At 34.5% G+C, this 12,060-nt stretch overlaps 1 protein-coding gene across 2 annotated transcripts in view; it reads left to right on the forward strand.

Annotated features, from left to right (window-relative positions):
* LOC149569405 (DTW domain-containing protein) overlaps positions 1-12,060 on the forward strand; it is a 139,884-nt gene that overhangs the window by 20,528 nt on the left and 107,296 nt on the right. For both annotated transcript variants that reach the window (XM_089822121.1, XM_089822122.1), the window contains exon 2: positions 7,473-7,613. In XM_089822121.1, coding sequence (XP_089678247.1) covers positions 7,473-7,613 — 141 coding nt within the window. The remainder of the gene's footprint in view (positions 1-7,472; positions 7,614-12,060) is intronic.

A 12,060-nucleotide genomic window follows, 5' to 3' on the forward strand; every position in this document is an offset into this window, starting at 1 on the left:
AGAAGATTTTTGATTATGGTATCCAAAGGGTTCTGATTTCATTTTGACAACCTATAGTGACTGGGTCTGATATCTTAAAAAGTGACGAAATACTAGTGGTGGAACTTATTTCCTTGGCTCCTAGTTGGTTGCTTGGTCAAGCAAGAAGCAGGATTCTATAACATTACCTACTACTAAATCAAGATACATTGCAGCATCCTTGTGTTGTACTCACGTATTATGGATGAAACAAACTTTAAAGACTATAGATATAACAATTGATGAACCGATCTCAATAATGTGTGATAATTCTAGTGCTATAAATATTTCTAAGAATCCAGTGCAACTTCTAAAACAAAACACATATCTATTAGATATCAATTCTAAGCGAGCAGGTGTTGGAAGATGAGGTTGGACTTGAATATGTACTTACAAAAGAGCAAATTCTAGATATCTTTATGAAACCATTGTGTTAGGACACTTTTGAGTATCTCAAAGAGAAGATGGGGGTTCTGCCCCTTCTCTGTGTTCAATAAATGCATCGGTGTGTGCATTGGCCTAGTTTTATTCATGCTTATTCTATTCTAGATCAATGCTTGGTGGCTTCCTTTTAGGGGGAGGAAAGTGAGTTTGTAAACCATCTGTCATTGTTATCGAAGGGGGAGAACAGCAAAGGTTTTTGATGCTGATGTCTTTTGATAGCGAGTTGTTTGCTTTGTTATTGATGAATGTTACCATAAATGGAAAAGGGGGAGATTTTTGGATCATGTGCTGATGCTATTATTGTTGTTGTCATTGATGTCAACATATCCTATGCTTGATGCAGATTGAATGCTTTGGTGATCCAGTAGATGGTGATGGAGCCCAAGGTTCTAGGCTGTGATTTGTGAAATAATATTAGAGAATTGATAAAATTCTGTCATTGAAGCATGTGAGATTGGAAGTGTTTCAAAGGTCTAAATATATATGCTACAGCAACAGCAGGTGCTGACAAGAATAGTTGGGGAACATATTGTCCCAGAATGGAGCTTTCTCCTCTTTCAAGATATGATACATGTCTTAGAGATATTTATAATGTCGTCTGGATGGAAGACAATGAGATAATAAATATGGAGATGCCACCATCAGCAAAGAGCAGTTATATTTATATATGGGATATATGAGTTGGCAAAAACAATTGCACAAACTATTGGAACACACAAAATGGATTCGATCAATGAGAATGATTCCAGACGGTATAATTACTGAAACTAATAACTGGACCACCAGATTATGGTCTATGTCTTGTGGAACCTATGATGGTATACTAGCATACCATGCTAGTCCAGTCACTTGTGTTGAATACTCGAGTCTCTGCAGGGGATAATCACTGATTTAACAAACCTGTGAAATCTGGAAATGATTAAACTATTTTTGAACATATTGATGATGGTGATTCTCTACAATATATATTGACAAAGAAATGGCATGTATTTGAGATTAGAGATTTTATGAAGTGTTTCAGGATCACTGATATAATGAAGCTGCCTTTCCAATAAATAAATCATTGATTGAAATAAAGGAATAATAATAAGATAATGACTACACATATCCAGCGATTCTGAAGAATATCTCAAGCTTGAGCATAAGATACAAACTCATATACGCATGAGGATATTCAATTCATTGTCATACGCATTGGAAACCATGACATAAAATCACAAATATCTGTTGGAAATGTTACAGAGTTCACAAATCCAGTTGAAGAGAAGATAAGGTCCTTTCCAGAACTATTGTTGGCAATATTCCTTTTGATTGGTATGAGGACGAACAGCATCACCAAGCAGCCTAGAAAAGGACCAGCTTGATTCTTTCCTTTCTTGAAGCACTGATGTCCAAAAGATAGAGCCCGTAATGCTTTGGGAGGAGAACCAATATGCACATTTGAGGATAGGAGCATACACAAACAATTGTGCCCAAACATGGAATTCTGAACCTTATTGGCGTGCACAAAACAAGATATTGAATTGATTCCAGATTAAATCAGGGCTTCCATATTTCACAAAACTACTAATCATTATTTGATAACCTATATCTAACGATAATTCTTATTTTTTGCAGGTACGAATAATCATGCTGGTGGCAGTATGAAGGACATACACAGGCATCTACGTGTTATGTTGTATGACAATTGAAAGCAGCAGCATCTTTGTATTGCCACAATGAAGTTAATTGTGTGTTGGCATCACTGAATATTTGGTTTACAGGATGAACAGATTTTGCAGCTATAATTCAATCACGAGAAGATGAGTGATTCAGACGATATGTGCGGGCATGAGCACCCTTGAAGGCATGTCTATAAGGAAAAGGCAAATTTGGGAGGATGTTTTATTAGTATTGACAAGATGCCCCTGTTCGATTTATATAACCCAATTCACAACCAGTTCTTATAAAAAGTTAATATTTTGAATAAATATTCGAAATGTTTGAAAGGAGTTAATGGTTTGTTTTTAGTTATGAAGGGGCGTGATGTTTTGAAGAGGCCCCCACATCCTATGCAAAATTATAAATAGGGGATTTTTATATACGATTCAGATTCATATTGAAAATTTTACATATTCTATGCACGCTTTGATATATTATATTCTTTCATTGGTAAGGAAATGAGAAATTGAACAAAGCTCGTGGATTTGAATTATTGGGTGAATTTTATCTGATTCTGGAATTGAAATGCATTGGATGGATCATCCGCAAGGAGCGTCTCTATATGCAATTTCTATTTCCGGCATAATCTGTAAGCGTATCTATTTTATTTATTTGATTAGGAATTAAAATATTATTAAGTTGTGTCCTTCATAATTTTTTTAAAATTCTATAAATATTTTAATGTTTGGACAAGTGGACTGGGTCATTATTGCATTTTAAACTTGATAAACATAGATATTGTGAAATATTTAATTGTTTCCGTATTTATGTCTAGTTTGTCTCCATATCACAGGAGTTAAAGTGCATCCTAGACTAGTTTAAAATTGTGTTTATATAATTGATCCATCGCGACTGAATTGTTAAAATTGTTTATAGTTAAATACATTGAACTTTATAAAGTTGTATGTGTCAACTTATAATATTGACTCTGATTGCCCATTTAATTAAGCACTGGTCTTTATATTACTCTTGATTCATAATCCATATGCTAGCAATTGTTTCATTTATTTTATTGGGGAATTAATATATTCATTTGTTGTTTTCATTCTTTATTTAAAACATTATCACATTTATTTATTAATTCATAATTTTCAAGTTTAAAGTTTTTCTATAATTCTTGTTGTTAGGAAAACTTTCAATACATTCACATTTTAATCAATTTGCTATAAGCGTCTTGGATCTAAGTGTTTTGTCCAAAATTAGGTACACCCGCCTTGGTTTTGCAGAGCCAGAAGTACAGGGGATTTGGATCGCATTGATCAATCCTGTCAAGTTGGCCATAACAGGTTGGATATCCCAGCATCGAGTTGGCAAGACTCATAGGATTCCAATCTGCATTTTTGGGAACCAAGAGATTGTGCTCCAGATGATGTACCATAAAGATTTATCTTGAGCTATGTTCATGCTAATCCCATTTATCTTGGAACATAGTGTGGTTCATTTGTTTGGGTCTGGGCCTATTTGGAAAGTCGTAGTTGTGCTTCAGTTCAAATGTTTGAATTGTAAGATATAGATCTTACCATTGGTTCTGAAGATTTTGCTGATTGTATAATGTGCTATTATGTGTGAGGCATGTTGTATTGAGTGAGGTGGTCCAAGCTTCATTCCTTACCACCGCAAGAGTGGCTTTGGTGTGACCTATTTCAAATTGTATTAGGCTGACCTAGTTGTTGGCATGACACACTATGAGAAAATGATGATTCTACTTGATGTGGATGATGCTTGTATGTGAGTAATATGCAAAGTGGATGTGAATCCGACAAGGGAAGATTTGGGTATTGATGAATATGCAAGTTTGTGTAATTGGTAGCAGATTGTAATATCATTCCTGTGTTTTGATTATTGGTGATAGAAATTTCAGTGCTGGATTCTTTTCATTTCTTATATTCTGGTAGTGAGCCTCATCATTTTTGGCTATTTAGCCCAACTGACAGTGAACCTTACCTGTAGTAAGCAAATCGACAGTTAGCCCTTCGTAAAAATCACCTTAAAAGGTACCACCTTAACTGCTGTTCTATTCACAAGAATTAATTTCTTTGTGATTTTTCCCATCCTGGTTTCCACATAAGTTCTGGTGTTCATTGTGTTTAGTGTTTTGTGCTTTTGTGTTCATATCTATTATAAGTTATTGATTGCTTTAAGTATTCTCCAGATTAATTAAGGTAAAGGAAATTGTTTGAGAATAATTGATTCACCCCCCTCAGTTGTTCGGCCTATTCAACACAATTCTATTCTTTTGAATTCTTCTTGTCTTCACTCTTAGGTGTAGCAACATGATGACTGCTATCTACTTTCTTTCTTGGAGTTTGTCTGACTGTAAAACTCTGTCCTTTACCATCTGTCTTTGCAGATACAAAAACTATCTCATCTTTTGATCCTTTCATGGAGCTTTTCCCTTCATCATAACCTAAAGTAGTAAAAATTTTATGATGTTTTTGTCCGCTTGTCTTTTCATATAACATGTGATTGCCGCTCTCACACTTCTGCAAATTATCAGACTGAAACATATACTAACTTCCTCTCTTAGGGATACTCCCTATTTCTCAAGTTTGTAACACTCAATTGTTCTGACTTCCAAATCAGACCTTCTTACCTCTGCCATTCTTTTTCTTTTCTTCTGCTCCTGTTCTCAAACTGGTAATCATATAGTCTGTCTCATTAAATTTATTGTCTACTCTCTGAGGACTGGTTATCTTAACAAACAATTTTCCTCCAAGATCTTTTTCTTTGCTTCAACTTGAATTTGCAGGTACTCAGTGCTCTGTTTATAATCATTATAATTTTGAACTACCACTTTTTTCACCTAAAAACTTTCTTGTAGGCTTACCTTTCATTTCTGATTTTCTCTTTTAAGGTTCTTGATCACATCTAGGGTGACAACAAGCTCTCCTTCCAAATCAACAACTCCTTCATCAGTTTCCTGATTAGACTGATCTTCACCTACAACCTTCATGAACTGAGACTCATCTCTTAATCTTGCAGGATATTCTTTAGCACAAAAATCATTTGAAAATCCTTAAGCATGTGTAATAGACAACCATTTTATCAGAAACTTTTCGCCTTCCTAGAAACTTTGTTTACACTTACCCATGGTATTCTAATAGCAGGATCAACTTTAGGTGGCTAAACCACTAGAAGACACTTAGCTCTGATACCACTTATTGGGATACTAGGATCACCGAGGGGGGCAAATCAGCGATCAATAAAACAAGTTTATTTCAATAAGAAAATGCTTCAACATCATAGCTCCAAGGCATATGCAGGATCATAAATCCATTCTAAACCATTGAGACACATTTTCACCAACAATACATAAGAGACACGTAAGCATAACACATTACAGAGATGTTGAGTGAAAAACCCTTACAAGGTGAAATACCACTATGAAAGATAATATTATTAGAAGTCACTGACCGTAAATTCAGAGCACCAACTCTAGAAGCACCGTTCTCGTACAAGATTTTAGGAGCAGCAACCCCATGATTTTGGAAACACCCACTTTAAGGAGCACCAACCCCTTACAAAACTCAGAACAATATTAAATTAGAGGGTTACTCCATTCTATACAAAACATCTGATAGACTGTCACTCTTGAAATCATTCACAATCAAATTCTTTCAGAGATCTTGTCTCTGTCTTGCAACTTATCACTTTGACAATCTGCCCTTCAAAATTACTTTTATAATAACTGTTCTTGTCTGCAATAATCTGAATTTCCGGAACCACCTTATATCTTCAATGATTACTGAAAACACTATAATGCAACTCTTCAATGCATTAAAGCCACATTCCAAGCAATTTTCTTAATCACAACCAATAAAATTACAATCAGCAAAAACATATGTACAGCCATCTGAAATTAAACATTTATTTTGCAAGAATGTAATATTCAGACTCACCATATGAATATCTGCAATCATAATATATATATCTGTGGCAGAAAATAATATAGATTCTATTTGACAAACCCTTACTTACAGTCAACCCTTTATTTCATTAACTGCCATTGTTTCTTCAGAAAACCCTTCTTTATCTTTTTCATTAAAACTGCATCTCAATGCATTGACACATCTGTTGTATATACATAGTTTTAACAGCAACATTACTTCTCCTTTATGTGCAAATATTACCTTGTCATCTCTACATTCACTCAACATTTTTTAGCAATACATCAACTCCCAACACCAAATGCCAAAAGACTTTGCCATTATAACTCTCATGTATACACATATATATCTGCTCGTGCCCGTATAAATATTCCACTTTAAGCATCATGTCCACATCATCTCAGTTGTTTCCAATAGCTGACCAACATATTCTAACATTGTTATGAATGTACTATTTCCATTAACTCCCCCTTTGACAATGCACTTGACCTTGTTGACATTGATGCTAACAACTCTTCTTCACTTGCCAATCATGTTGACAATGTTATCCATTGGCATGGTTAATGTTTCTATGCTTTTCACTAAACTTGAAATGCACAAGAAGGCATAAGGCAGAGGCTTGGGTCAGGATGGCATCCCACTCTGCTACAAATGAAACCATACTGCAAGAAGTGGCAAACGCTTACCGTGCAGCAATACTTACTTCTCCATTTATTTGGTTGCCAGTTTTAAGAGTTCCTTTGCATTCGTATGCATTACCATTTGATTTTATAGGTCTCATTTGTGGCTAGCACTTGCCATCAGCTGCAGCATCTAGTTCAAAACCAGCTTCAGTTGCTTATTCACTTTATCCAAATTTACAGTAGCAACAACCATTTTACAGTCAACTTAAATTTCAGTTTTCAGTGATCCAGCAACCCATTTGAGCCTTGCTATTAACACCTAACTATGATATGATTTTGCATGGCATATTCCAGTATTAGAATTTGTCCAATATCTTATTGATCATATAGATTCTACAGTTAGTTCCTCTCCCTTGGTATTAGTGATATTCAAATTTCTGAAATTGAAATTCAATCGTGTGGATGAATTTTGAATTTTGCCAGTTTTACTTTGTAGTGTTGATAACTTGACACTAACAAACATTGAACTTCTTGTAATGTTATGTCAGCTGAAATTATTTGTTTGAAATGAGACTCTAAATTGTAATGTTACCAGATTTTGTTCTTATTTTATTACAGTGACAAACAAGCTGAGGACAGAAAACTATTGTACAGTATTTGTTATAGTGCTACATATTGCTCTTTAAATGTGTTATTAAAAAAAACGTTTTCGCCATGTTGAATTTGTCTTCAAAAAAATGTTTTCGCCATGTTGAATTTGTCTTCCTTACTCTGATTCCATCAAATTATTTGAATGCAGGGTCAGGGTAAGATTCAAGAGGATAAAAAACATAGGGGAATATATAAAGACCTTCTAGATCCTGAACAGAAGCTCCAATTCTTCACAGCTCGGCAAGTGGCATATCGTTTGTTAGGCAGCAGAGGATATCTTTGCCAGAATGTATATATTATGTTTTCTTATTAGTTAGAATTTTAATTTCTATTATGTGCAATCTTATTATGTTTTATATTTTCAAGACTTGAATCAAATTTATATCCGTATCATCAACCACATGCTTGGGTGTATTGAATATGCTGAACTTGTTTGTAGTTCAGATTAGGTGGAATATGCACAGGAACTTACAGAAAAGAATTGCACATAATCATTATTCAAATTTCCAAAAGACATTTTCTTGGAATAATAGGAACTCAGAAAATGAAACATCTATATTTCCACAATAGTTTCATACATCTGTGATTATGGGCTTTGTGGTTTATGTTGGACCAGGGTGACATTTTTAGAGTGTAGGTACATGCAGAACATGTAACCACTAATACTCGTTGAAAAGTAGGAATTTAGGCTACATAGGGATGCACCTTGGGCTGTTTCCCACATGGTCCCATCCCCTTTCAGTTTCCAAAACATAGGGAGGGTTAAGGAAACACCCTCTAGCCATCCTTGGGATACGTGAGGATATTTAAGATGTTCCTCAAGCATGTTGGGGATGGTCAGAGTGAGACATCCTTGTGATCATTACTCATTTTTCCTATTAAAATAATGGAAACAGAAAAAAAGGAAAAAGGCCATGACTTAGATTTTAAGATTGATTTTTATATTCATAGCTCTGATCAGGTGCAGTTGGAGGAGCTCTAGTAATTGTATATTTTTACATCTTTCTAATGCGCCCATTAATGGACATTGTGTAGTCTTTCCGACAAATTTTATTGCAGTCTCTTTCCAATTTTTTTGTTCATTATGGTGTCTTATTGAGTTAGTCTTTAGAAAGCCATAGTGGAAAGGAAATCCCCAAGGGCAAAGATTTCTAAATATTTCCACCTTGCGAGCAGTTTTGAGTCTTTTTCTTATTAACTATTTGTTAGTTTGCGAACTTTCCAAAGTCTCTCCATGTTGTCTTTGTTGGCTTGCTAACTCTTCAAAATATTGACAAGCCCTTTCTTTGGTTCTGTAACTTCTTGTAGTCTTAGTAAGTCTTTCATGCCTTGGTTATTGTTTCAAAAGCTTCAAAACTTCTTAGATTTGAAGATTAGGTGTTGTGGCACCATAATCTTCCCACCACAGATTTGCAAGGATAAAAAAAGTCATTTATAATGTGGTGAAGTTTCCAATAAAATTAATGAACAATAAATGGTATAATAAAACTTAACACATGTACTTGTGTACCTGGCTGCAGTGCGTATCTCCTACATTTGTAATTAGATGAAGAAAACTATGGCCCATCTTCCCTCCTCTAGGTCTATAACTCATCAAGTACAAGGTCTCAAAGGTCCAAATCAACAACCAAACTCTGATTACATGTGTTCATGACTCCATGCTAGTTTAAACCTCTGCATCTACTTTGAAATTGTTGGAGAAGTAAAATTTGGGGTTCAAGTAGTAAGAAACGACATGAATATGTTGGTGGAGTAGTTGGTTCTACCTACGATTGATTTGTTCCACATGGGGCTATATTTGGTCTCGTTTGACCTATACAAGTGTTGAATGGCCTCTTTGGCCCTATCCATGGTCTCATATAGATATCCCATGGTGTTTTACCGTTTTTATCACCATCCATGATTTGTAGAACCCTCACCAATGTTCTAGCACCTGCTTATAAAAAATTTAACAAAAATCAGCCAATTGTATTGTCTGAAAATTAAATAATAAATCATCAATCTAAGTTTGAAAACTTACATCGATGATCTCCACCATTAGCTTACCAAATCTAACATCAAACATATCCTTCACAACCTTCGCTGCTTCAGGCTTCTTGGCATAAGGACATTACAACCATTTCTCACTCACAAACATCTGCCTTAGGTTGGGCAAATGTGGCTAATATGCTTTACAAGTTGAGAAAACTAGTAGCAAAGCGTGTGACCCTTGATTGCACTTGATCTTACCATTAGTGTGTTCTCTCATAAGACTCAGGACACATGTGTGATTGTAGATGTACTTTGTGATATTTCTTCCATCTTCAACCACTTCCACCCAACTCAATTTGCTTAGGTCCTCAAGGAGCAAGGCAAGACAATTGGTAGCACAAGGGCTCCAAAATAATGTGTGTTGCCTATCTATTAGAAGTCTAGTGATTGCCACATGTAGTTGTATTGTGAATTACAATCTAGATGACATTACCCACTCCCACTTCCATCAACATCTCACCCAACACGATGCACAAAGTCATTTCTTTTTTCACTTGATCAGAGGCATCAACTGATTTTAGAAATACTATTTGCCCTCTTGAAGCAACTAGAAAATTATTCCTGCCATTTGCCTACCCATTGGCTATAATAGTGCAACCTCTCTGTTCCCAAACTCTTCTTTGCTCTTCCACAAGTCAATGAATGGTTTTTACCTCATTTTGTAACAACATCCCACTCACCTCATAATGACTTGGGGTCTTGAACCCTTTGCTAGACATAGTCATTGCATTGACTAGTTGATCCCAATATGAACCACACAGACATTTAAAATAATATCGTTGTAATACCAAAATCTTGGAACTGCAACCTTTGTCTTCTCGTGCATCTCTTTGTTCCTTGCAATCCAAGTTGAGCACTAGTAATGCTACATGAAACTCAAGAGTCTAATATATGGTTGCTAACATTTTTCGATCCTCATATCCATGGCCTAATGAAAGAAGAAGCCCTTGTACCTGTTTGTGATCCCATATGGCTGAAATTCCCCACTGGGGCTTCCACAGCATTTGTTCTCTTTTTTTCTGCCTTCTTTGGTGCACATGCTTCAAGGCTTGCCAAAGCCTCCCTTGTAGTCTCTTTAGGACAATCATTACACAATGTAATATCATTACATGGAATCTTCACCAGATGATATTTCAGTTGGCTCATGCCTCCATTCATCTTCTTGTAACAATAATTACATTTGACATCTCGATTTGGTCCTGGTTTAACATGTAACCACAAATTGTCCCTTTTTCTGTCACTAACCATTTTCTGCGGTTACTGGCACTAGTCTGCAAGTCGAAAGATAGAGAATCAAATATTAGATAAGTCTCAGATCGAAAATTAGCCAAGTCTATGAACTATGAAGTAACTGAGATCAAAATTTAAGAGATTTTAAAGAGGGTAGTCACCAAATAATTGTCTAAGTCTAAGATCAAATATTAGCTAAGTCAGTGAAGTAGCTGAAATCAAATCAATCAGAACTTTAAAGGAGGCAGTTTTGAAATAGTTGTCTAAGTCCGTGTTCAAACATTAGTTAAGTGACAAGTCTATGAAATCACAAAGATCAAAATTTAGGCAATCACTAAATAGTTGGAGTTTGAAGCTTGAATAGAGAACTTGTCTAAGCCTGAGATACAATATTCGCTAACTGAAACTCTATGAAATAACGGAGATCCAAGTTTATCAGAGTTTACAAAATAAATAAATTATAATATAATGAGTAAAATATCTTTTTTTTAAAATTTAAAATAATAATCGTTTTAAAATATTAATTACAAATTTATATTGTTATTTATTGAAATTTGATATATATAAAAAAACTATAAATATTTATTATAAAAAATGGTGATTTACATATATTCTGTGATATTTTGTTATATATTTATTATTATCTTTTAGTTTAAAATTTAATGTTGCATATATTTTGATATACATATTTTGTTATATATTAACTATTAGTTTAATATTTAATTGTAAATACTAAGGACTAAAAATAATTAAAATGAATAAAAACCTTCAATCTCTTAGATGATTTTTGAGACGCAAGGCCCGCAGAGGTTTGCTGAAACTTGAAATCCCCGACCCACGTTTGTTGAAATGCATCTTAGTCTTACATGAAATCGCTCCGTCTCAAAACTATGATATCCCTGACCTACATCACTCAAAATCACATGCGATATTGCCTGCAGTTGTATTTTGTTTTCCTCCTAGTAAAATCAGCTGCAATGATATTTTGTTTTGGTCTTAGAAAAAACAAATGCTGTTTGTAACTTTAGTATGGTGAAAACCCTATTCTATTTTTTATATTTTGTCTCATGCATTGGCAAGTCGCCAATATATTCATTGTCAACGCACAATATTTTTGGCGAGTTTTTGGAATAAAAATGCTGTGATATTTTCCTATCTCACTTGAGATATATGGTCCGCTTGTATCCTTTGCCTTCTAGACTCATGGTATTTTGACATTTTGATGATATATTGCTGAGGTTTTCAACTATTAAAACAACTTAAAAAAATTACAAGAGAGAAATATGAAAAGAGAACTGTTCACCTATATTTAAATCACTAAGGACACAGTTACAATATCGTGAAATAATTATTGCAATCTAAAAATATATATGTACTTTTAGTATTGTGTAATTGAATATATTTGTATCTTTTCAATCATTGTATCCAACCTTGTTTCTGTATTGGAAGGTGTAGAACACAATCACTATTAAGAG

The sequence above is a fragment of the Cupressus sempervirens genome, chromosome 3 (assembly GCF_028749045.1).
Source record: "Cupressus sempervirens isolate cs-2001-9-10 chromosome 3, ASM2874904v1, whole genome shotgun sequence".
NCBI classification, from domain to species: Eukaryota; Viridiplantae; Streptophyta; class Pinopsida; order Cupressales; family Cupressaceae; genus Cupressus; species Cupressus sempervirens.